Source organism: Octopus bimaculoides, chromosome 2, assembly GCF_001194135.2.
Source record: "Octopus bimaculoides isolate UCB-OBI-ISO-001 chromosome 2, ASM119413v2, whole genome shotgun sequence".
Classification (NCBI taxonomy): domain Eukaryota; kingdom Metazoa; phylum Mollusca; class Cephalopoda; order Octopoda; family Octopodidae; genus Octopus; species Octopus bimaculoides.
In genome coordinates, this window is record NC_068982.1 from 131,360,030 (window position 1) to 131,387,014 (window position 26,985).

Here is a 26,985-nt window from a genome sequence, read left to right on the forward strand (position 1 = left end):
CCCAAAATGTTGGGCCTTGTACCTAGAGTAGAAAAGAATATTGCCTTTTAAGAAGACGGCAAGCTGTCAGAAACGTTAGCACGCAAGGCTACCACTAACTATTTCGCAAAATACCATTAAGTATTTCGAAGGGCGAAATACTTAGTGGTATTTTGTCTGCCTTTACATTCTGAGTTCAAATTCCACTGAGGTTGACTTTGCCTTTCATCCTTTCAGGGTCGATAAATTAGAAGCTCCTCTGATGGATCATGTGAATGCATTTCGATTAACATTACATGAAAATGTAAGATATCGTTTAAAAAAACCTACAAAGAGAAGGTCATGGCATTTCATAGAATTTTAATAAATATCATAAAAAGCAGATATGTATCAAAAGAACATAATGCAGGGGAGAGAACCATCAACCTTAGTTCAATTTTAAAGGGAGGTAACCTCCATAAACCACGTTTTGCACAAACACAATGGCGGCTCTTTGTAACGTCCGAAGTAAGTGATGAAATATTTGTGTTAATAACTGAATAATATTTATAAGTTTGCGTTATTCTGCTGGGTAAAAGATTTTCGAAATAGTGAGAAAAGATTTCAAAGTCTAAAGTGGAATCATTATGCATGTTAAATGTAGTAATTCAGATCATTGTTCATAGACAAGGTCATTTGTCATTCACCCAAAACAGCTATCCCTATTCAAGGCAATACATTTTCTTGTCCCTTATAATATATATATATAGTGTGTGTGTGTGTGTGTGGATACGTATGTACATGTGCATGCATCAATATGATGCTTTTTTGTTGTTAAAACGTTTAATTTCAATAAATGTTTAATTCAAAAAGTGCAACTATCAACTACATATGTAGTTGGTGTTAACGTTGTTTAGTCGAGTTCAGCTTTGGTTTCACAGATTTGACCATAGGCAATGAAGGCTGACCGCCCTTCATTTTTTATAACTACGACAGCAAAACAGTTAGGTGTGATTTCAAGTAGTTTGACTTATTTCTACCTGATCAAGCGATCGACATTGGTCCGAGAAGTATATGGTGTAGGTAAACCGGTACCGTGCCCATGTCTTTATTATGGCTATTGACGTTCTGATTTCTGGCGGAGGTAAATAATACGTACTCCACCTGTTTTCGGCATAACAAAAACCCAAACCCTAAACCTTAACCCTAACCACCCTGTGTGCGTATTCTTTACTTTCGCCCTGATTTCATTTTCTGCCGAGGTCGAATTTGTCTTTCGTCCTTTCGTAGTCGAGAAAATAAGTACCAGTTGAACCCTGAAGTCGATATTACTGACTTCCCCCTCCCCTCAAAATTGCTGGCCTTGTGCCAAAAGCTTCGAATTATGGAACCTGGTTTGAATTCATTTAGCTTTTAATGGTAGCTAATGCAGATTCGCACCGCACTTTGAAAAATGCATTTTTCTGAAAAAGTTTAAGTAATTTTTCAGATTAACATGCGCACGATCTTCTCTAGGGGGTTAGGGTTAGGGTTATGGTTAGGGACGGAATTCTAACTCAAACCCTAACCCTAAACCTAAAACCCTAACACCCTAATAAAGATCGTGCGGGTGTTAACCAGAAAAATTACCAAAGTTTATTCTGATTCCTTGGTTTTACATGTCTGAGATTGTAAATATGCAAAAAAAAAAAAATTTCAAAATTTTAAACCCCGCCATTTTAAAATGTATTGTTGTATATTGAAGTGTGGAAATTTCATTAAAGCAGGTATGTGAAGTGCACTTTATGTGTTCATTTAGGCTAGACTGTAGAAATTGTTGTTTCGGTATAGTTGTTAAAATCCCTGTATTTTTCCACGTTACATTCCTGCTTTAATGAAATTTCCACACTTTAATATACAACAATACATTTAAAATTGTGTGTGTGTGTAGGTTGAGGGATGGGGTGTGTTTAAAATTTTAAAAAATTTTCTTTTTGCATATTCGTTATAACCGACATGTAAAATCCAGGAATCCAAATAGACTTTTTCAGAAAAACGCATTTTTCAAGCTGAGGTGCGATTCTGCATTAGCCCCCTTCTAATGGTATTACAAAGTCTGATTAACCAAATTGTGTTATATTGCAAGAGATTGATAAGGGTACTTTTTGCTTGTGACAGACAAAATTCTTTCTGGTACTTAGCTAGAGCTCCTTACATTCAGAGTCCTCCCCCATCTTCCCAAGGTCAACTTCGCTTTCAATCTTCTGGGGGTCGATAACATGAAGACTGGAGTCGATATAGTCTACGTCATCTCCCCATTTGACCATGTGTCTGTGTACAGCAATCATTATTATTATAGTTCATAAATAAAGAAAAGATTATGGCCTATAATAAGGTGTTTGGTAGCAGAGTCTGGTGTACGTTGGGTAAATTATCTTGGGGAATGTAATTATGTCCCTTTGTGTTCTGATTTCAACTTCTGCCTAGATAAATGTTGTCCTTCTTTCCTCCAAGGTCAATGAAGTAAGTATCAGTCATGTACTTAATTTGGTTTACTCAATGCAGAATTTATGGATCTTGTGCCAGTGTTATTACAGTCTGTTAGCCTTTGATTGTGAAAAATAGCATGTGAAATTAGCTGGTTTCTTAGAGCATTGAATAAAATGTCTTGTGGCATCCATTCCAGCTCTCTGTACTTTGAGTTGCCATCTTGTTGAGGTCATCTTTTTGGGGTCATTAAATAAAGTACCACCCTAGCGCTTGTGTTGATTCTTTTCTCTCTCTCTATCTCAAAGAAATTAGCTGTTGTCAGACTGAAGTTGGAAGGGTTCTGCCAGGTTTCAATATGCTAGGCATTATGAGTAACAGCAATACCCCTCCAACTACATCAGGAGTTGAAAGGGCCAAGGAAATAATAAAAAAAAAAATGCTGCATGTTTATTATTACTTATCTACTGTAGTTTCTTCAGGAAGATTTTGAACACAAATTCGCTTCAGCTCTGCTGTTTAACTCTTTAGCATTCATATTACTTCATCAAATGTAATGCTTATTCGTTCACATTGTTTTGAGTTAATTGTGCATTGTCTTGTATCTTCAAAATTTCGATGTTATGATTGTTTATTTTAGAATGACATTGTAGAATATGTATGAAAGGCTAGATCTGGCCAATTTGAATATAAAACAGGTAGAATATTTGGGCAGGATATGGCTGGTTTAAGGGCCGAAGGATTAAAGGAATATTTATCAATCATTCAGCTGTACAAGTTGTAAATTGAGCCTATTCCATGTCACCTATTTACACCTAGACACAGTAAGGTGCATGTGTTAAGATACTAGGCATTGGCTTATGGGCTGATATTGCAACATTATTAGCTGTTAGTTTGCAGTTGAATTAATAAATGGATAAGTCTTTGAATTACTGGTTCAAAGGTCTTGAGTTAACTGGATCCACTCCATATGGATTGTATTTGTAATTCTATATTTCCCAGTTCAAGTGGCTATTGAGAATTAGTACCAAATTAACTGGGAATATTATCTGAAATATCTGGCATTATGTTCTGGGTAATAATCTCTCCTTCACTTAATGCCATGAAAGCTGGGCACCAGCTCTTAAAAGCTGTTTGAGGCTTAAGGCACATTTGCATAACATTTCAATGGAGCAATTGACTATTTTCCAAATGAAAATTGTGGGTGTGCTTAGTTAATAGAAATTCTGTTGTGATTAGATACATTGTCAATAAATATTCTTTTCAGACAAAATATTTCAACCACTCTTCAGCCAAGTACGTCACAGAAAAAGTTTTGATGTGCGCAAGCCTCCTCCTCCATCCGTAATACATCGTTTAATAAAAGAAGTAACAGCACCACTTGAAGTCTATAGACCAATGCCTATGGCTGATCAGTGCTATATTGGAAAACTCACCCAATATGCTTCCAACAAACAGGTAATCTTTTATATCTTTTTATACAGGTATCATGCATTTCAACACAGAGAATTAAAACATAAAGGAAATTGAAACCAGTTTGTGAAATTGGTTTGGTTAGTACTGTTGCTCAAGTTAAAACCGTTAGCTGATCCTTTGGTGCCTTTAGAGGAGTTAACTCTGTTGTGAGCAATCCATTTTTGATCCACATCTTTTCTTCAGTTTGTTCAGGTTTGGCTTTGGCTGCATCACTCTCACCACTTTGGGAAGGCTTCCCAAAGATCATTAGCCCTGCATCTCCTCACTAATCAATTAACTTAATTTTTAGAATGATTCTATAGGGCTGGTGTGAGAGGCCAGAGTTGGCCAGTTTTAATATAAAACAGGAAGAATATTTTGGCCGGATACAGCTAGTTTAAATGTTAAACAGTTAAACCTTAGTATGAAATTATTAGCTGGTTCTCTTTGTTTTTGCTTTAACTTCAAAATTTTAGACCAGTCTGAGATAAGACTTTCTTTAGGTTTAAATCCTTCAGATCAACAATCTTAAAGTGATGTAGATTATCTTTCAGCTTGATGGTTGCACTGATGCCACATAACACTGTAAATTTTGGCTTAACAAGTTCATACTTTGCGTCATGAACAGTTCTGAGTTAAACCTATTGTCTCAGAACTTTGCCTAAAAACATACATTATAGACTTAGCTTTGTTGTAATTGTGTAGTCACTGTAATAATTTGCTCTTGGATCAGTAATACAGCCAAGTTCTAATACATTTTATTCTACAAGCAAAACCTATTAAATATTTTATTCTACAAGTTAAACCTATTAAACAACAAATAACTGAATGACTTGAAAATTGCAGTAGAAGTGATTCATTATATTCTTCTTTATCCTGTCTTGCATTTGGGAAGAAATGCTGCAATAGTGGAAACATGGGTCATTCAACAAATTCTTCTGGTCAAAACCATTGTACAGTAATCCCTCAACTATCATGGGTGTTACTTTCCAAAACTTCCCACAGAAATAATTAAAATCTAAAAAAATATAAATATCTATCTGCTGCAGAAACCCACGATATAAATTTACATACATTAGCCAGAAAAATCCGCAATGTACTGAGTGTGCGATAGGTGAACTGCGATATAGCGAGGGATTACTGTATTCTACCAAGTTTGGCCACAATGTTAAAGGTATGGATCAAGCAATTTGATAATGAGGAAGTAATTTTGAATATTAATTATGCAACAAATGATGAATTACAACTGGTTAATTGTAAATTGAATCGACAATAAGTTCAAATATAATTGGACTCTGGTACAACATTTTCAAGGACCCAGCAAGCCAAGTGAGACCATAATCCGTGGCCTCTGCCAGGGGTGTAGCTAGCTCACTTATTCGTACCTTTACTTCATGGGACACTAAACTCTGCATGCGAAGACCTTTTGAGACAAGTGAAATCGAAATCAAACGAAATTCGACGACTGTCACCCATGCCAACCCCTCCTTCATTGGACACTAAACTCTGCTTGCGAAGACCTGTTGAGGCAAGTGAAATCGAAATCGTAATTGAACCAAATTCGATGACTGGCACCTGTGCCAGTGGAGCGCTAACAGCATCGTCCGAACGTGATCATTGCCACAGTAGCTGTCTAGCTTCCATGCCAGTGGCACGTAAATAGCACCATTTGAGCATGATCGTTACCAACGTCGCCTTACTGGCACGTGAAAAATCATTCGAGTGAGGTCGTTGCGAGTGCCGCTGGACTGGCTCCTGTGTAGGTGGCACATAAAAAACACCATTTTGAGCGTGGCCGTTGCCAGTACCGCCTGACTGGCCCTCGTGCCAGCAGCATGGAAAAGAACCCACTACACTCTCGGAGTGGTTGGCATTAGGAAGGGCATCCAGCTGTAGAAACTCTGCCAGATCAGATTGGAGCCTGGTGCAGCCATCCGGTTCGCCAGTCCTCAGTCAAATCGTCCAACCCATACTAGCATGGAAAGCGGATGTTAAACGATGATGATGATGATGATGAGTTCCACTGTTACCATTAATCATCAAACCGATTGACTGACATTTAACTTTACATAACAGTTCAAAACCTGAGATACTTGATACTATAATAGCTTTGCTTGACAATGGAGATTACAAAAACCAACTCTAGTTTTGCTATGGCTATTAGCCCTTACAACTTTGGGTTAATCTGTGCAGATATTCTGAAAGGTACACTATATTATTATGCTTTTACCCACAATAAAATGCTATAACACTAATATTTTAGTAGGTGCGGTAAACAATAACATTTCTTCAACATGCCCAATTCTAGTATACATAAAAAGAAAAGAAGCTTGAAATGAACTTCACAATCTTGACATAATGGTAATTACAACTTGATGTCTTCATGAATGCCTCAACAATGCATCACCAATAGTTTGGGTGTGAAAAAAAGACAGTAAATTAAGAGTGTGCTGACTGCAAAGTATACCTAAATGACTTTCTCAGTTCAAATAATGTTCTCTGATATGTAAAGAGCATAATTTTCTCCTCAATTGACTTAGTGTGCATGCTGGCAAATTTGGAATATGATTCTAAGAGATGGTGTGTGAGCAATGGTCTTCACTTAATCGATAAACTTCAGATAAATCTAAAAAATAACAGTTCCATTTTCCAGTGTTTGGAATCTATCAAATAATAATAATAATGAAATTATTGTATACATGTTCAGGTGCACTACAACTTGTCAAAAGTGCGTATAAAGCATATGCAGGTAGTTAATGGCATAAGTATATTTCAGGCTGACATACTCATCTTTGTAGTAATCCAAAATAAAGTGAAGAATCAAAATGATGCAGTTATTGTAAAAGTATAAGGTACCAATGTAATGATTAACCTAAATCATTGATTTGGATTACTTATCGCAGGTGCAAACAATCAAGTCTGCTGAGAAAGGTTACTGTCCATCAACTGGAAAGTTTGATGAGTATTTAATAACTCTTTTGATACCAACCCACCTGAGACGATCCCTGGTTCTATGAAAGAAACTTCATGTTTTGCAGTAATATAAATTAAAACATTTCATCCAACTTTAATGTTAACTTATGTTCCAAATATGAGCTTATTTTACTTAATTATAATTTTCAAAATTGATTAAAATAATGGTAGTGTATTTCAATAATAAAATAGAGTAGCAAAAAGGTTAAAAGTCTTTTCAGCCATTTCAATGAATCTGAGAACTTACTTGGCTGAGTCGAGTAATTGTCGACCCTTTTCACAAGGTTGAACAAATGGTTTGTTACAAGAGCAAGATAATGGAACTTCCTATCGATGTACATTGCCTGATTCATTCTGGCTGAAATCAACCTAGATTAAATGTGGATAGGAAATTGTTCAGTTGGCATCAAATGAACAAATAACTTCTAAATATCCTTCTCCAAGCATTTGCTAATCAGCATAATGTTATCAATGGGTCAGCATCAATTAATTTCGCCGGACTGGCCCTCGTGTGTACCGCCGGACTGGCCCTCGTGTGTACCACCGGACTGGCCCTCGTGTATACCGCCGGACTAGCCCTCGTGCCGGTGGCACGTAAAAAGCACCCACTACACTCTCAGAGTGGTTGGCGTTAAGAAGGGCATCCAGCTGTAGAAACTCTGCCAGATCAGATTGGAGTCTGGTGTAGCCATCCGGTTTGCCAGTCCCCCAGTCAAATCGTTCAACCCATGCTAGCATGGAAAGCGTACGCTAAATGATGATGATGATGATGATCTCCTGTTGAGCTGCCATTTGGTCATGTGATACACTATAGCAATGTTTCCAACAGGTCAACATTGTCAACAATGTCACAGTAAAGGATTGCAAGACAGTTTCTTCAAGCCAAGTCAATTGGCAGGAATCCTAAGGTTAGACCACATGCAAAGTGGTTGGATACTAGTCATAATCTCAGCCGGTTATGCTTGGGTGTCTAGAAGGAAATTCTAATGGCAATTCTTTCTGATAGGACTCTATGGAGGAGGTGCCTGAGGATTCTACACTCATTATTCTCCCAGAAATAGTGGGTGACAAAAATGGATGGTTGGACGGACTCCACCTACTGTTTGCTTTTAATAGTCTATCTCCCACACCTTCCTTACTACCAATATTTCTAAATCATGCTCCACCTTGTAGGAACTTAATAAGAAATATTATAACATCACAAATGAGCTGCAAAATTGCAAAAGGAATTCACAAGCCACTAACATTGGATAACATGATTTATCTTTCCTGACTGGAGTAATGTTATATTTATAGTATTTTATTATTAAGTATATACACCTTGTCTTTACTGCTCACTGTATCTATCTACCCTGTCTGTGATGTCATTATGTTAATATTGTCACATTCTATATGTTTTGCATACCTGCACATGGTTAGGACTATTTAATGTGACTATCAGTTTGATGTTAAAATCAGTTTTACAGTATGCCACTCAGACAACATTTGTTAACCACAAAGTCTCCGTTTTGACAGATGTCTGAAGTTTTGAATTTACTCAGTTGTGTGTGTTATTGTAAATACAACACCCATTCACATCTTTCCATAGATGTGTTGGCCAGGCATTAACTACACCATTCTCACCAGTTTAGGATAATCTGCAAAACTGGTGAGAATGATGTATTGGGTCAAGTCATAAATAATTTCCATTTTTTGGAAGTAAATTGTAACAATGCATTTCAAACTTCAGGTGTTTAAAATTGAGATGGCAGCTACTATTTTTAAAAGAGCCTCATCCAACCATAAAAACCCTGTCAAAACCGACAAAGAAGCCTGGCGTAGTTTTCAACCTTGCTGGTTCCTGTCAACTGTCCTACCCATGCATGCATAAAAGATGGACACTAAATGATGATGATGATGATGATATTATGTGTGTGTGTATGTGTCTCCTTGACATCACATGATGGATGTAAAATGAGTGCTACCACCATACAGGAAGAGCCTTTCATTTCCATCTTTTGGGTTGAACATGTCTGGCCATGGAAAAATAGCATTACCTTACTTGGAAACAGGTGAGGGTTGGGGAAAGTTAACATCTCTCTGTAGAGAGCCTGTCTCAGTAAACTCTGTACCACCTATATAAGCACGGAAAAGTCATCATCATCATCATCATCATCATCGTTTAACGTTCGCTTTCCATGCTAGCATGAGTTGGACGATTTGACTGAGAACTGGCGAACCAGATGGCTATGCCAGGCTCCAATCTGATCTAGCAGAGTTTCTACAACTGGATGCCCTTCCTAACGCTAACCACTCCGAGAGTGTAGTGGGTGCTTTTACGTTCCACCAGCACGATTTACGTGTCACCTGCACGAAAAGTGGAACATTAAAATGATGGTGATGATTGTGATATATTCTTTGATATGTATATGGATAGATTTATTCTTTGAATGTATCATTGTTTTGTTTCACAGTCTGCTTTGTGCCTGTATCACAGCTAGACTATCAATTGTCAGTGATATTATCAATAAACTCCATCTCAATAGTTTGTAAACATCCACTTCTCCCAATCTAACACTGACATATCAAAATAAATATGCAAAGCCACTGCCATGTTGATTTTATTATGTAAATAATATAATCTGTTACATATGGTAGGAGAGCAGTGAAAACATTGGAAGAAGTGGTTAGATCACATAATATTAGACCACATGTCAGAGATGATAAAATGAACAAGTGGTTTGTTATGTCACACTGTTGTCCCATTCAGCCAATATTCTTTTCTACTTTAGGCACAAGGCCCGAAATTTGGGGAGAGGGGCCAGTCAATTAGATCGATCCCAGTATGCAACTGGTACTTAATTTATCGACCCCAAAAGGATGAAAGGCAAAGTTGACCTCGGCGGAATTTGAACTCAGAACGTAAAGACATGAAATACAGCTAAGCATTATTGCCCAGCGTGCTAACGTTTCTGCCAGCTTGCTACCTCCCATTCAGCCAATATTAGCATAGACATAAACCAATAAAACAAAGTGAGCTGTTTTTCTCTTTTCAGCTGAACAGATATGAAGAGTTTATGTTGGAACAGGTCAGGAAAAGACTGAAATCACAGCGGTTACTCTTGATTTATCATCATTTACCTATGACAGCTGCAGAGAAGAAAACCATGCAATACCAGATCTCCACTCAAGGCTTCAAATTATTTTATGCCAACACCAAACTTATGAAGTGAGTTTATTTTTTTAATTTAAATCTGCTTGTTAGTTTCTATGCTAATTAATGCTTTTTATACTAACCCATGTAAGGCTGCCCTAGGTTCATTAATACAAACTCCCTCATTTAATGTGATCAAAATTTCATGTAATTTTTCCTTTTCTTCCAAACACCAGCTTAATCATGGAAATGTTGTTTTACTAAATACTTCATTACATTATTTTCCAAATTAATAGAAGCAAAAACAGCTTATTTCAACAGAACTATGGTAACAAAAGGGTTAAGTAGCCAACTGATTTAAAAGCCTACACGTGACAAGTTTTTGTGTTAACACTGGTTTAATAATCTTCATGGCTTTAGGTCAAGCTAAAAATAGTAGCCACTTGTTACAAATATTTATGCAACTATTAACTTCATATTTTTATACTCTCAATATTGATCAATGAACTGACATTAGTACATCAGGTAATGTAACTCATGGTTACTAAAATAGGTAAAAAAAACCATCATGAAGTTGTGATTAAAATGGAAATTTTTCAGAAAGACATTGATTTTATTTATACTTTCTCTATTTTATACCACTCATATTTATCATGTGTAATCATTTTTTTTTAATTCTCTTTTCAAATGTTAGCTTTGCCTGTTGCTTGTGTTTTGAAACTATTGTACTTAAATCCAATGTTTAATTATTGTTTCTGTTGATGTTATTTTTGTTGGATAATCAATTCAGTTGTGCTTGGACAGAATGTGATGTGGAGATAGAACTAGTCATTTAATTTATGTTTTTGTCTTTGTCTGTCTCACATTTATTGTAGAGAAAACTGTTCCATTCAAAAATAGTCATAAATTTTGCACTAGTTAAAAAGGTTTCTTTGTTTATATCATGCTTCTAGTGTTGCTGATATTGGTGTTGCTGCAACACTCTTCCTTATGTTTTATCTACTGAATGTTTAATGTTCAGCCTTGCACCCCAGTGAAAATTCTCATTAATTATATTGTTGTGCCTCTGTTGCACATATTAATGACTTATACCTCTTTCCATGGTAATTATTTAATTCAAAAGAAATACTATTTTGTTTCACAACTGTTTACAAGCCATTGTTAATAGTCTCTAGATAAATGGTAACCACTTTGTCAATTTACTATATTTGATGGTATAAAATGTACTCAGGCTTAGTAGACACATCCCAATTTCAGCAGCACATATTCAAGAAAAAATATTTTTGTGCTTTAAAGCATGTAATATTGAAAGCAATTTTGCATATAGGTCCTTGGTTGATTTTTTTTAAGACAACATTTTTGAGGAAAAATTGCATCTTATATGCCATCAAATATGGTATTCTTAATACTCTGTGGAAAACAAGTTTCTTTAGTAGGTCTTCTTGATTCAATAAAAGTTATAAATTATTTTAGTTTTTGAAAATATAATCAAAAGAACTAATGAATGAGTCTGTACATAATTTACATTATTGCTTTTGTTTAATGTTAGAAACACTATTATGTTATTCAATGACAGTTTGATTGTTGTATTGTTTTATTATCCTCCACCGGTGAACCAAACTCAATCAAACCAATGACACAGAGGTAATTAATTTGTTATTGTTGCTTTCTTTTTATTTTATAGGACAGCACTGGCTGAAACTCGATGGGCAAATCTTTGTCAGAGCATCACTCAGTTTACCTGCTTTATATCAAGTGAATCTTTAAAAGTCAGTGATTTATTGAAATGTACCCACAGTATGGCAAAATTAATATTACTTGGTAAGAAAAATACCTAATTTAAAAAAAAAATATAACTTTGGTATTCTTCCTTCTGTTATTCTCTTCATTTTCATCCTTTCATAGTAATTCTGTCCCATTCATCATAGGGGCTTTCTTTCGCTTTGTAAGTTGCAAGATGATCCGAACAGTGCTGGTGCTACAAAAGCACCCAGTACACTTTGTCGGGTGAGGGCCAGTCAATTAGATCGATCCCAGTATGCAACTGGTACTTGATTTATCGACCCCAAAAGGATGAAAGGCAAAGCTGACCTCAGCAACAATGATTGACAATCAATTTGAGCTATGACAATGCTGGGTTTGAGAGGACTCCTTGGTCTAACTGACAGAAAAGCAACCCCTATAGTGCTGGTGACACAAAAAAATGCTCCCAAAATGCTTGGTAAAGTGGTTAATCCCACCCTTTCTTCTGGACAAGTACAGCCTATCGGTGTCTCCACTCTTAGGTTGGAAGCTCTCTGGGCACTGTCAATATTTTTCTTGTCTTCATATCTATGTTCATCAGTTTGCAGCAAGCTGGCAAAATCGTTAGCACACTAGACAAACTACTTAGCAGCCTTTTGTTCATCTTTATATTCTGAGTTCAAATTCTGCCATGGTTGACTTTGCCTTTCATTCTTTTGGGGGTTGATGAAATAAATGCCAGTCAAACACTGTGGTCAATGTAATCAACTAGCCCCAACTCCCAAAATTTCAAGCCTTTGCCTATAGTAGAAAGGATTGTCATCATTAAAGCTGTGAGCTGGCAGAATTGTTAGCACATCAAATAAAATATTTATTGGCGTTTAGTCCATATTTATGTTCTATGTTCAAATGCTGTTGAAGTCGACTTTGCCTTTCATCTTTTGGGGTAATTGAAATAAATAACAGTCAAGTACTGGGGTGGATGTAATCGACATACCCAATTCCCTAAAATTGTTGGCCTTGTTCCATAATTTGAAACCATTACTATTATCATCATTTTGGTGAGCTGGCAGAACCATCATAGGATCTGAAAAAATGTTTTCAGTATTTGTTCTGTTTTTTTATATTCTGGTTTCAAACCCCATTATCTTTCATCTGTTTTTGGTCAATAGAATAAAGTACCAGTCAAGTACTGGGGTTGACAGTATGAACTAACCTACTATCTCAAAATTTCAATCCTTGTGCCTATATGAAAGCAATTATAGCTAAGCGGTGGTTAAGAAGTTCACTTCTTAATCATAGGGTTTCAGGTCAGTCTCACTGTGTAGATCTTGAGAAAGTGCCTTCTTTAGCCTTGGGCTGACCAAAGCCTTGTAAGTGGATTTGGTTACCAGAAACTGAAAGAAGCTCATCCTGTATATACGTACGTGTGTGTGTGTGTCTTTGCCTTGAGAACACACAAGTTGTGAACTGGTGCCATTATCATGTAAGTAGTGTCATTCATTTCCTCTCAGCTGGGAGTTCATGACAGGAAAGGCATTTGGCTATAGAAAACTTGCTTCAGTGAATTCCTTGCAAACATAGAAAAGTGGACATTAAAAACAATGGCACTGATGATGAGAGCACACTTTCTTTGAAATCTATCCCAAAGCATCCTTAACTTTCAGGTATTGAAATTAATGGGGTCAGTAATTTGATCTTATCATGTCAAAAACACTTCAGAAGATTAACATAAGGTCCCATCACCCCACTCCACATTGCTTGTGGAGGCATATGGCTCAGTGGTTAGGGTATTGGACTCACAATCGTAAAAAGTGAAAGGCTTCCAACAACTAAAAAACCTTAAGAATTAATTTACAAATATCATCAACGCAAGGATCTAGCATTGTTAGTCCACATTATTTTGTAAGGGGCATAGAGCCAGTTTCCCAGCTTCTCTGGTGTATATATTCTTCCCTGGACAGGATGCTGGCCTGTCACAGGATAACTCATTTTGGCCAACTAAGTGGACTGGAACAAAGTGAAATAACTGATTTGCTTAAGAACACAATGGTCCAGGAATTGAAACCACAATCTTACGATTGTGAGTCCAACACCCTAACCACTAAGCTATATGCCTCCACAAGCATTTAGTATAGTAATTTAAAATTGTATCTTCATGACAAAGTTTTCACTTATTAGTATTTCCTGAAACATATTTGATTTCTTGTGAAGACGTGTTACTTGGTGGTTAGGGTGTTGCACATGGCAAGGTTTTGATTCTCAGACTGGATGGTGCATTGTCTTGAGCAAAACACTTCATTTTATGTTACTCCAGTCCACCCAGCTTTAAATGAGTAGCCCCTGCAATAGACTTGTGTCCTGTCCAGGAGGTATGTTGTGATCTTGGTCACTTATTTGCCATGGAAAGTGGGTAACTAGCCCTATGGGTTCTAGAACTTGAGACAGTATTAACCATTTTTTAGTTGATTATTCATAAATATGACTCCATATTCTTCTGTCAGAAAACATCCACAGACTTCTTTACCTGAGTACTTAAACTTATTCCTTGCAGATACAAAAGTTTCAATGCGTTAATCATGCTTTCTTTTTACCTTTCAGGTGGTGCTATAGAAAACCATTTATTAACTCGTGACGGAGTTGTAGCATTCTCTAAATTATCATTAGAAAATGTTCAAAGCCAGTTGGTGGGTTTGCTGGCATCCAACAGTGCCACTGCTTCCAGTCTACTTGATCATCACCAGAGACAGCTTGTAGCAAATCTAAAACAGTTATCAATACAAGACTCTCAAGACTAAATCATAAACATTAATTTATTGTCATCAGTTATTAATTACTGTTTTTGGAATTGCATCAGTTTTAAGAAAAAAAAAACAAAATTCATTTGAAAACAATGATGTTTTTGTGTAATCTTTTTTATTATGTATTGATATCTTTTTTGTTGTTTACCTTTATTTTCCCAGCTAACTGGATGTTATGGCTTTTATTGGATCAAATGCTTTTACTAACTGCTAGATGTTAAATTTTATGCATCTGGACAACAACGATGACTCTACTTTCTTCAACAAGCCTGATGAATAGAATATATTCTGTCCTCTTAACTGTTCACTGCTTAGCAATGGCAAAACATCTGACTATAGTTCTACATTTCTTTCCTATTTGGTTTCATCAACCAATTTGGCTGTAAAATTAATTTGTAAATTATATCACATTAAGATATTGTAATTAACAATTACCAAAACAATGAAGAAAGTGGTTTGATTAAAGCTTATTATTTACACCACATAATTGCTGAAAGGTGGTGTTGCAACTTAGTAGAAGTCATAAAATAAATTCTACTGAAAATATTAAGAACATAAATGTATTATAAGTAACAAATTGTCAGCATGGTAAGAATATTGCAGGAGATGCCTTGTGGTATTTGGTCCAGCACTTTGCATTCTGAGTTCTAATCCCACAGCCTACTTAGGTGATAGACTTAATCTGCTGCTCAGTTTAACAATATAACTTGGCCTTTGTCTACCTTTAGTAGAATCCAGTCTACTCCAAGTATTTTGGCCAGGTCTCTAGTCTGAGGATTCTTGCTCCCTTCCTTCCACCCTCAGGTCCTGTAAAGAGTCATGGGTATTATTTTTCTTTCTGACTAAAAAAAAATCCAAACTTGCATGAATGGATTTTGATATATTGGCTTGGTGTTGGTACCATGTAAAAAGCACTGGTGCTAGTACCTCGTAAAAAACACTGGTGATGGTGCCATGTAAAGAGCTCCCAGTACACCTCTGTAAAGTAGCTGGCATTCAGAAGGGCATCCAGCTGTAAAAACCAAACCAGAACAGATGACCAGAACCTAGTGAAGCTTTCTGGCTTGCCAGCTCTGACCAAAACATCCAACCTATGTCAGCATGGAAAATGGGTGTTGAATGAGAATGATGACAATTGACTTTGGTTTTCACCAGCCAATGGGTACAATAAGTTCTACTTTGATCTACCATACCTACCTCTCTACACAATATAGTCTTCTACCTGCTGAGAAAATACTGAGAAAATGAAGGACTGATTTAGACAATTAAAACAAAAGAATAACTGGTTTTATCTCCTTAATTTCATTCATTTATTATACTTCTCTTTATGCTGAGTAGTGGTATTTAAATTTTTAATACAAATTGTTGGTTCATCAGTTGATGAGTTTGTATATTGCTGCTTTGTTTGAATAAGATAAATTTATCTACATAAATTAAAGATAAGCACTAGCTTGGTCTTCTGTAGTTTGTGAATAGGGAGTTAATTTGATTCTTCATCTTACACCCACTTTTGCATGCTTGCCTGGGTTAGATGAATACATTATTGAGACACTGATTTATAGCCACATATCCTTCTCATTGCTAACCCATACCTGTAGAATGCAAATGTGGAAAAACAGTGATACACACACGCATGCATGCACACAGATAGATGTGTATGTACAATGGGCTTCTTTCAGTTTCCTTCTGCCACATTCACTCATAAGAGAATTTGTCTGCACCATTTCTAAAGAGAGAGTTCTCTCTTTTCAAAGAGATATTGTGAAGGTAGAAGGTAAAGGGTGTCATAAGTTTTCCTCTGATGGAGTATATCTAGAATTTTTATGATATATCCAAGACAATTACAAAAATTGCTTAACACTGTTACCAGCCAGTGTAATTAATGTCAATATTGAAAACAATATACTGATGCCATTTATCCACATTATTGTTATCATCATTTTATGTATGCTTTCCATACTGACATGACTTTAATTGACCATCACTGTCCCCTCCTAGATAGGTTGAAGGACTCTCATTCTTGCATTTCATCTTTGATATGGCTTCTATGACTGGATGCCATTCCTATCACAAACCACTTTACAGAGTGTACTGGGTGCATTTTATTGTCGTGCCAGTATGAGAATGGTAAGGTAGTAATAATATTATAAAAGATGGTAGTTTACTCTGTGCAAATTAAGATTGTTGATTATGTCTCATTGTGAATTCAGATAACTTTATTTATTTTACTTGTGTCCTTGAGGACAGCATAAAATTACATTTTCTTATCCTCTCAGAAATAAACCAATATTAAATGAAAATTGAATGCTTTAGTATGGCATTAAGTTCTGTGGAAGCCAAGTTTGTAACTGATCCAGTTTTAATTTGAAGCTGGAACCTCTTCAGTTACATCATTGATCATGTTTGTGGGAAAAACACGATCACAATTTCTCATTCTTCATTCTTATAAATTTGAGATTTTCTCTTTATATAGCTTAACTGCCACCCACATATAACAACTTGGTAGCTTGTACTATGCTTTCAATAACTGTTTTAAGTATCTATATAGTTGTGTGCAAACAGACATGTCAATCCTCCCAGTAGGATATGCCAGCTGGAGAGAAAGAAGGCTGCATCAGCAATCAGTTGATACTCATTTTCAGCTCAGTTCACTAGAGCAACATGAAATGATGTACCTTGCTTCACAACACATAACCCAGTCTAAGAATCAAAACCACGACCTTATGATTGTGACTTCAACACCCTAGCCACTAGGCCACACAAGTTCTTTATGCAAGAAATCAGTTTTATGAAAGACATGGTGTTTGACAGTGTTTGGCTCAGTTAACCTGTGGACTTGTAGTGACATTATCTTGAGGGTCTCCAGCACGCATGCACAGGGCTGGAATCTTCTGAAAGGCCTGCCAGAAGTTCCCTCATGCACATGCGCAGAAAACTAGCAGCAGCAAAGTTCTCTTTTATCTCTGACTCAAGATGCTAGCAGCTGAACAATGCAGACGTCTCTTCAGCAGCTGAACAATGCAGACGTGTCCTCAGCAGCTGAACAATGCAGACGTGTCCTCAACAGCTGAACAATGCAGACATGTCCTCAGCAGCTGAACAATGTAGACGTATCCTCAGCAGCTCTCTCTTCACCTCTGCTGCTGACCTGAGTCGCTCGCAATTTGACCAGCTCTGTGTAGCTGGAGTTCTGAAGGAGTCGCACAACGTTGGCTAACCTGTGAAGAATGCCTTCACAAATTATGATTAAACCGACTTTGCTGTTTCCACACCAAAGCGACCTGGCTACTGATTGTCCCAAGATGTAACTCTTGTACAGACGAAAAATAAAAGATTGTTATTTGTTCAGATGTTCTTGTTCCGATATTTTCCATTCCAACATTTATGTAAGGAAATGTGTGGCATCCTTCCAGTGCCAACCTTTCCTCTTACAGACTCTTGGTTTTATAACAAAACTATAGCAGTTATAGTACAAGTATTGTAGCTATGGGTTTACCTAGTGTAAATAATTCTTATTATCTTCGCTTTAGCGAAGGCAGAGGTATTGTTTTCAGTTGTGTTTGTTTGTCCATGGACAAGATATCTCAAGAACTGCAGGGCCATTTTCTTGATGGAGGAAGGGTCCTGTTCGTTTTTTTTTTTGCTTACAAGAACCTTAGTTTTTGCTATGTTAACCTTCAGGTTCTCTTTTGATTCCAACTTTGCTTCCACACCTGGAATTTCTTTTCTTGTTCTGCTATAAGAGCAAGACCATCAGCATCAAATTCTACATAGCACTATTAACCATGAGCATGGGGAGATAACTTGTGTCTTTTTCTGCACTCCACCACCAAAACACATGAACACTCATTATCATGTCTCTCAAAATAAGATTAAATGAAAGTTGGGACAGAAACATCTTCAAACTGAGATTTTATCTAGAACTAGGAATCTAATACCAACATTGCACTTGTTTCTCTACCTCACTATTCTTGCTGTATCCTACTCCACCCTATCTCCCACCCTGTGCTAGTCATTGCACTCATTCATTCCTTCCAGAACATTGGCCCTCTGGAACTGCCTCCCTGCTGTTCATATATTTCCCAATGATATTGAAAATTGGAATCAATAAAATCTATATTCCTTGCAGTAAATTTAGGGTCTTGTACGCATGTCATAAATCTTTTCCTTCTTCTTATTAAAGGAAGTTGGTACTTATGGTTAATAAAAGAAATCTATTTAAAGATTTAATTCTAACCCAGCCAGCTTTTGCACCTAATGCTTTGTTTACTCATTTCTTTACTAGTTAAAATATTTTTCAGCTTGGTTCAGAATGTCTAGGGATATTCATTACTTAAAGACACCAAATGAGGTAAAAACAGCTTGTCTGGTGAAATGCCAACAACATTCTTAGAGGGACTCTGTGTTTTTTTTCATGTACAAGTCTTTTTTAGAAGTTTCTCTGAGACAAACTATTGCAGCTAGTGCTATTCTACATTCATATGTACATCATAAATTTTATACACAGTGTTCATCATCATCGTTTAATGTCCGCTTTCCATACTAGCATGGGTTGGACGATTTAACTGAGGACTGGTGAACCAGATCGCTACACCAGGCTCCAATCTGATTATATATATGTGTTATATAGTGTTATATATGATAGGTTTCTTCCACCTTCTATCTATGTGGTGTTATCAAAAAGTTCCCGGACTAGTTATGATTAATAAAAATTAAGTTATTTACCTAAATTTTAACATCATCTTCGAAATAGTCACCTTGCGCAGCAATGCACCAGTCCCAGCATTTCTGTCATTTTTGGAATCTGACCTGAAAGTCGTTTTCTGTAAATGAGTCAAGGACCTTCTGTGATTATTTACTCTTGATCTTGACAACAGTGTTAAAACAGCAACCTTTGAGCTGCATTTTCACCTTGGGAAGAGATAGAAATCCACAGATGCTAAACTTGGTGAATAGGGCAGAGCAGAAGCAATATTATGTTGTTTTTATTGAGAAACTCATGAGTGAGGAGAGCTCAGTGACAGGAAGCATTGTCATCATGAAGAATCCAATTTTTTGTGTTCCACAGATCCAGTCACTTTTGCAAAATGTCTTTCAAACACTTCAAAACATCACCGACTGTCCTCTAAATGTCTTCATGCACAAGCTGATGAATTTCTCCACATTTCCAGGGCTGACGCTGATGGCAAATCTTCCAGATCACTCATTGTCTTTCAAGGAAGTTCTTCCTCTTTTGAAGTACCCATGCCACTCAAAACATTACATAGGATCCATTACCTCATTGCCATAAGCTTTCCAAAGCATAACATTTCTTGTTGGCTTTTTGTTTTACCTTCCTGTCCATGACAAAAATCGCAGACTTCAGCATAGACATACGTGATCATAAAAACGCAAATATCACAACTTGCAAAGTAAAAACACAGTGATGTCACTTGCCACACTACAGAACTAGTTTGGTAACTTTTTGATACCACCTCAAACTAATATTTCACCACAGCCTGACCTGTCTCAAGTGAAACACAAGGGTGTAGGATGTTCACAAACTGTAAAAGTACAGCAAGAATAAAACTATTTAGTTGAGGATGACTGGGAATTCTATCAAATGTAGCCTGAAGATGATTTGGAATCAGTTGACTGATTGAGCAATTTGAAGACAAATTAATGGTGGGAGGGTGATGTTTATGTTTCTCAAATTGGTAGTGGAAAGGACGTACTGCATAAAAGGAAAAACTAGTACACCAAATTGCAAGACTGGAATTAGAATGAAGACATGTCAATTTTGAGTAAGAACTGTAGTTCGTGTGTTTCTGTCGAATTGTTTTTCATAAATCTTTTTTCATGAATTTTGTTTGTAGAATGTGTGGTTTAAAGAGTAAGGGCTGTGAAGTTCCGGTCTGGGCATAAGTTATATCCCCTTGGCCTGGGCTGACAGGGTTAAACGTTCTTAAGATTAAGATACTATTTTAATTGCAGAATTTAGGGCTTCTTCATGACTGTGTGGTTATGAAATTTGCATGGCAGCCTCATATGATTTTCAGTACAATTCTACTGTAAAGCAAACTCGGCAAGTGACTTCTGCTACTGCCTCAGGCTGACTAATGCCTTTTCAGCAGAAATGGTAAATGGAAACTGTGTGGAAGCCCATTGTGTATACATACATTTATGTATGTGTGTGTGGTTTATATTTTTTAGTTCTTCACATGAAATTGTCAGAGCAGAAAAAAAATGAGGATGTTATGTTTACACTTCCAGTGAACATTACAGCCTTTAGTTCTATCATCTCAAAATTATGGTATAAAAAATTTCTTTCTTGTAAAATGCTTGTAGTTTGGCAACAAAAGGTGCACCTGTCTATCCCATCTGAAATAAATACTCATCCAGCCTAAGCCAACATCAAAAATGAATTAACAATCAAATTCCTTCTGCTTTTAAATACTGATATATAATGTACATATGTGTGTGTGAGTGTGTATATAAAAAGGGTAAAGAACCCCTTTGATCAAGAATGACCATGGGATTGCACCTACAAAGTTCCTCTCCAAAGCATAAGTCTGAGCAAGGTTGTTTATGGAAGACCAGCAGTCACTCATGCATACCAACCTCCCCTATCTGTGTTTAATATCGATGAGTCTGCATCTTAGAAATTCAGACAAAATGCAAATTTCTTGTTTAAAGTGATCTTCATTAAAATCTTCCATCCAAATTCCATATCAATTTATATTCCAAACTAAGGTAATGAGCTGGCAAAATCATGAACACATTGGACAAAATGTTTAACAGCATTTCTTCCAACTCTTTTCACTCTGAGTTCAAATCCTTCTGACGTCAACTATGTCTTTCACCCCACTTGGGTAATGAAATAAAGTACCAGTCAAATACTAAGATTAATGTAATCAACTTGCTTCCTACCCTAAAAATTGCTAGCCTTGTGCCAAAATTTGAAACAGTCTGTTTTCAAAACAGCAGCTTAATAGTGACAAAGTTAATTTACTAAATCCTTCATTAGTTTGAAAATTAATTGAAAGAAAGTCAGTGTACTTCACCAGAAATACAGTAAGATTATGAGTCCAGCTTTTGAAGGGTCATACTTAGTTATATGCAATGATTTAGTCTTTGACTTAATATTTAGTTTAAAAAGGCAGTAGTGGTTGGCTCACGATCATGCGATTGTGGTTTCAATTCCTAGACTGTGTAACATGTTGTGTTCTTGAGCAAGACACTTTGTTTCATGTAGTTCTAGTCTTCTAGACTATGAATATGTAATGAATATGAGTCAGGATGCTCATATAGCCATAGGTTTGGGAACAAAGGGTGCAGAGGGTGCAAGTGTACCCACTAAAATCTTTGAGGGGGGTAATGAAAGCACTTTGAACATCCTCCTGAAAAACTTCATCACCAAACCAGATGAGTACAGAAACATTTTTGGACTAATTTGAAATATTACTTCTGCATTATTGAGTTTATCTGATTTGATTTTGTACAAATATATTAATAATATTTTTTATACCTGTATTTGTTTTGATATCAAGATTGAAAAAAAATCAACTCAGTTTCTAAAACATTTTTGACCTGCATTTGCACCCACTAAGAAAATTTTGTTCCTATATTATTGGGTACAACTGTCTCACATTCCAGCTGTTTGATCCTGGATGTTCTACGGATCAAGAGTGATGGGGCTGAAGGGATGACAAGATCATGGTACTGCTCACAAGCCATACATGCTTTCAAGTAATAACTGGCTGAGATTTATTGATCACTGTTGATGAAATAAGGAAGAGCTTGTAGCTAAGTTCATCTGTGGTAACATTCTCACAGTAAATGAGATGAAGAGGTAGATCAGCATAAAACTACATTGACTAATTGCTAGGAGAAATTGGATACACTGTCTAAGAGCTTAACAATGGCATGGGTGATAGAGAGGAAAGGAAAACGAATGTCAGGAATACTGAGAGATTCTTAGCCCCTCTAAATAACATGTATGTATGTATGTATGTATGTATGTATGTATGAGTGTGTGTGTGTGTGTGCATGTGATTATTCAATTTTTTTGCCAATAGAGAAAGAGCTGGTTTCTAACCTAGATCCAAGACTCCTCCACTGGAATTTCAACATCAACAGGATATTTTTGTATGCATGCTTGTATGTATGTATGTATGTATGTATGTATGTGTGGAGATTTTTATGTTTTGTTTTATGTATGTCTTCTGATGCATATATTTGTATATCTAGACATGCTCATATATACTTGAATGATAAACGTCTGGAAAGTTTTGCAGATTTTTACAGTTTCAGTGATGACTTGGATCTGTAGTCTTCGAATGTATGTATGTATGTATGCATGTATGTATGTATGTATGTATGTATGTGTAAGTGTTTGTGTGTGTGTATGTATGTGTGTGTGTGTGTACGTGCATGTATGTATGTATGTATGTATGTATGCATACATACATTATTTTGGTCAGGTGAACCTCTTGCTATTCTGTGTTTCGCCTGTAAGTGCACAATGTCTTCAGGCAAGTTACGACATTACTTGCCTGGAGACCCTAGTGAAACTCAGAGTAGCACGAGACTGACCTGACCAAAATAAAATATATTATTAATCTCTACTATGGTGTTGAGTACTCTTTTTTTCAACAATTGACACTAAATGTGTGTATATATATGTGTATGTGTGTGTGACCTGTATAGTACCCATATAAATAGGGCTAATTAAGCACTGTCTCGTCTCCTTAGATTGATAAAATGATGGACAACCTTAACTGGTTTTTGAATCTTATTGGATTCTCATTAGGGGTGTGTACATCAATTTGACCAATCCCAGAGAAAGAAGCAGCTAATCTGTTTGTATATTCAACAATTACTGTAGCTATAATATGTTTCATCTACAAAACTCAATTATCATACTTATGTAAGAAACTGAGTATTATTTTATTACGTGTATGTTTTCCTTTTTTCATTTCTGTTCTGATTTTGTCTTTCCAAATATGAAGAAAAATTGAAAATTGAGATCTGTTTTTCAAGGAAGAAGTCATAATGAGGATTTTATTGTTTAGAACCATATGTAAAATACACACTAATAAGTAGTGTTACTGTAACAGAATTATAATACGTAGGTCAGATCAGAGCTTGGTGGCAGAATAAGACATGACAAAAGCAGAATGTTAGTTAAATACAGCAATCTGCCATGGATGTCTTCGTATCACATGTGATGGATCTATTATTGGTGTAAACCAATCTTAGATAGCAAATATATTATTTGAACACTGCTTGGTATAGAAGAAAAGGATTAAACAAATATTTCAGAAAAATATTTTTTTTAAAGAAGAAAAGAAAATGCATTCATATTTTATCTTCTCTTTGTTGTTGTTTGGTATATGAGCATAATAACTTGTTAATTCTTTGATTGGAGAAGAGAATGGATGTAAAAAAAAAAATTAAGAATAAGATTATGTAAAAAAAAAAAGGAATGACGACAGACAATTGCTGTAAATGGTGTCTAAATGAGAAGAAATGTTGAACAATGTATTTTCAACTCAGTTTATTCTGAAAACAATGCATATATTCACTTCAACATGTCAGCCCATACATACAACCACACACACGCACACATGTTCAAACACAAGTTCAACTCCAGTATTCACCTGAATATAAATATGTTCTTCATATATATAAGCATACTTATATATGTAATATACAAGTAAACATATGTGTGTATATATATATATATATATATATATATATATATATATATATATGTATATATATATGCATGTACATACACACACACATATATATACATATATATGTGTGCGTGTAAATAAATGTATACATATATCATAGATATATAGGCACACACATATACTCACATATATATAGAAACACACATACACACACATGCATGCACAGACACAAACACACACACACGCATACAATTTGGCCATCAAACATACTTTCTTTTGAAATCTATTTTGATTGTAATCTATTGAGCATCTTACAAATAATATACTTTTTTTTTTAAAATTATGACTTGTATTGTCTGTTTTATCTTCATTCATATATTTATCTTGTTTGCTTTTTTTTCCTGTGATTACCTTGTGATGTTAATTAGTATAAATCTAGTTTTCTTCCTTGATATTCTTTTTCGTAATGAATAGTGGATGGCTCATTTAATCTTTTGAAATTTCCATTTTAATGTTTGTTAAAATAATGGAATGATTTCTCTTAGAGCTATAGGCTGGTTTACTGCTTAGAAAACCTGATAAGACATAGTTATATTAAGAAATAAAGGAAACCTGAATCTTACTTTAAAACTGCCTTCCATTGGCAGAAACACATATTAAACCATTATTATTATTATTATTATTATTATTATTATTATTATTATTATTATTATTATTATTATTATTATTATTATTATTATTATTATTATTATTATTATTATTATTATTATTATTATTATTATTATTATTATTATTATTATTATTATTATTATTATTATTATTATTATTATTATTGTTGTTATTGCTGTTGTTGTTATTGCTATTTTTATCCTGGTTTCTAAAGAGAGGGAAATTGTGAGAATGAGTTTTAAGAAGCATTAATTATTGTTGAATCAAAAACTGCGAAAGCTAACACTCATTTTAGACATCTTGGATAACTTTCATGCACTCCAAGGAAGGTTTCTGATAAATGCTTTGTTTTTGTACCATAGACCCAAGTTAATAGAGAAATCTTTGTGCCTGGTAATATAAGGATGAACACATCTGGTCTTTGTGCTATCACAGCAGTTAATGATGAAAGTGTTTCAACATTAAAATCCTAGTCAAATGCTGAAGTAAATTAACATAGCTAGAAACTTCATCAAATGCATTGGCAGAACAAGTTTCTTAAGATGTGCTGTTAATGGAAGTGTTAGAGGGAAAGATATTCAGAAAGTTGCTGAATAAGAAACTCATCTAATCAATGTCAAAATATATAATATGGATGTCAAACTTATGAGGATAATGATAAAAATTATGGTGATGATAATAATGACGACACTAGGGAAAATAATGATGACAATCTTTGATTTGGCTTTGACCATGTAGAATAAGGGATTCCACAATGAAATGAGAGGTAATGAAATATTAGAAACAATCATCAAGCTTTTATGCACTTTATCTTTGTTGTCTGGGCTGGTGTAGATTGCTAATGAGTTTGTTTTACATTTTGGATGAGACAGTGACAAAGTTTACACTGAGGCAATTTTGATGTCAATTGGACTGCCAATTAGATGTAGTAAAGAAAATTAGCAATGATTCGACTGATGCAGCTTTTACATAGTTGCTTAACTTGCTTAACCTTTTTGTTACCATATTTCTGTTGAGATGCTCTGTGTTTCTTTCAATTAATTTTAAATATAACAAAGAATTAAGTAAAATAACTTAGTTATCATTAAGCTAGTGTTAAGAACATAAATTGAGACTACGGTTTGGTGGAAGATTTCAATTCAGAACTTTTATAAACAAGACATTTATTTATACTACAGTGCGAGAGGCGGTTTCAGGTGGGTTGGTATCAAAAGGGTTAATTCAAGTATATTCCTCTTGATTAACTCCCAAGTGGTTTTAAACTGAGAACCACATGTTTTAAGACCTACATTTTAAGAAGATGGTTTTATTTGATAAATAGTCTTTTCTTTTCTACTCTAGGCACATGGTCCGAAAATTTTTGGGGGAGGGGGCCAGTTGATTAGATCAACCCCAGTACACAACTGGTACTTAATTTATCGATCCCGAAAGGATGAAAGGCAAAGTCGATCTCAGCGGAATTTGAACTCAGAACATAAAGACCAACAAAATACCACTAAGCAATGTTTCAGACAGCAACATACATTCTATAGATCTATTTGGGTAAAGTTGGCTTGATGAGGCTGGGGGTGTAATTCATCAGTAATAACTCTGTGTTTCTTTGTCTTAGTATAAGTTATGAATTTTTGGTGGACAAAATGATAGAAGAGGCCATTGGAATACAGACATATAACTCTGCTATCTTTTTACAGATTTGTTTAATCATGTAAGGATAGAAAATGCTTGTCTTCTCCATAAATTTGTTCTATAGAAATTTCAAAGGATGTCAAGTGATTGATGTTTGTGTCTGCTATTGACCATCTAGATCACTCTACAGAGGTTCCTCACTGTGAATATACTAGACCAGTGTTTCTCAACCTTTTTATCCTTGCATAACCCTTAAAATAAATTACATGTCTCAAGGAACCCCTGCACAAAAAAAAAAAAAAATCATATACCATATCTTTCTCATATCTTTCATTATAGTTTACATGGTAAATATCATATATATATATTGATAGAAAAGGCAACAAAAGAAAGAGACCTCGATATTATGTAAATAGAGGAATTTATCTGTAAAAATATGACACTTATTCGGGAGCCAGTTATCTGGCCATATGGCTACCGA

At 35.4% G+C, this 26,985-nt stretch overlaps 1 protein-coding gene across 1 annotated transcript; it reads left to right on the forward strand.

Annotated features, from left to right (window-relative positions):
• The first annotated feature begins 381 nt into the window (after nt 1-381).
• On the forward strand, nt 382-14,622 carry LOC106867960 (39S ribosomal protein L10, mitochondrial). Its single transcript, XM_014913041.2, has 5 exons — nt 382-486; nt 3,692-3,882; nt 9,888-10,060; nt 11,670-11,806; nt 14,330-14,622. The coding sequence occupies exons 1-5, from the start codon at nt 462-464 to the stop codon at nt 14,524-14,526; spliced, it is 723 nt and encodes a 240-aa protein (XP_014768527.1). The 5' UTR covers nt 382-461; the 3' UTR covers nt 14,527-14,622.
• The last annotated feature ends 12,363 nt before the right edge of the window (nt 14,623-26,985 follow it).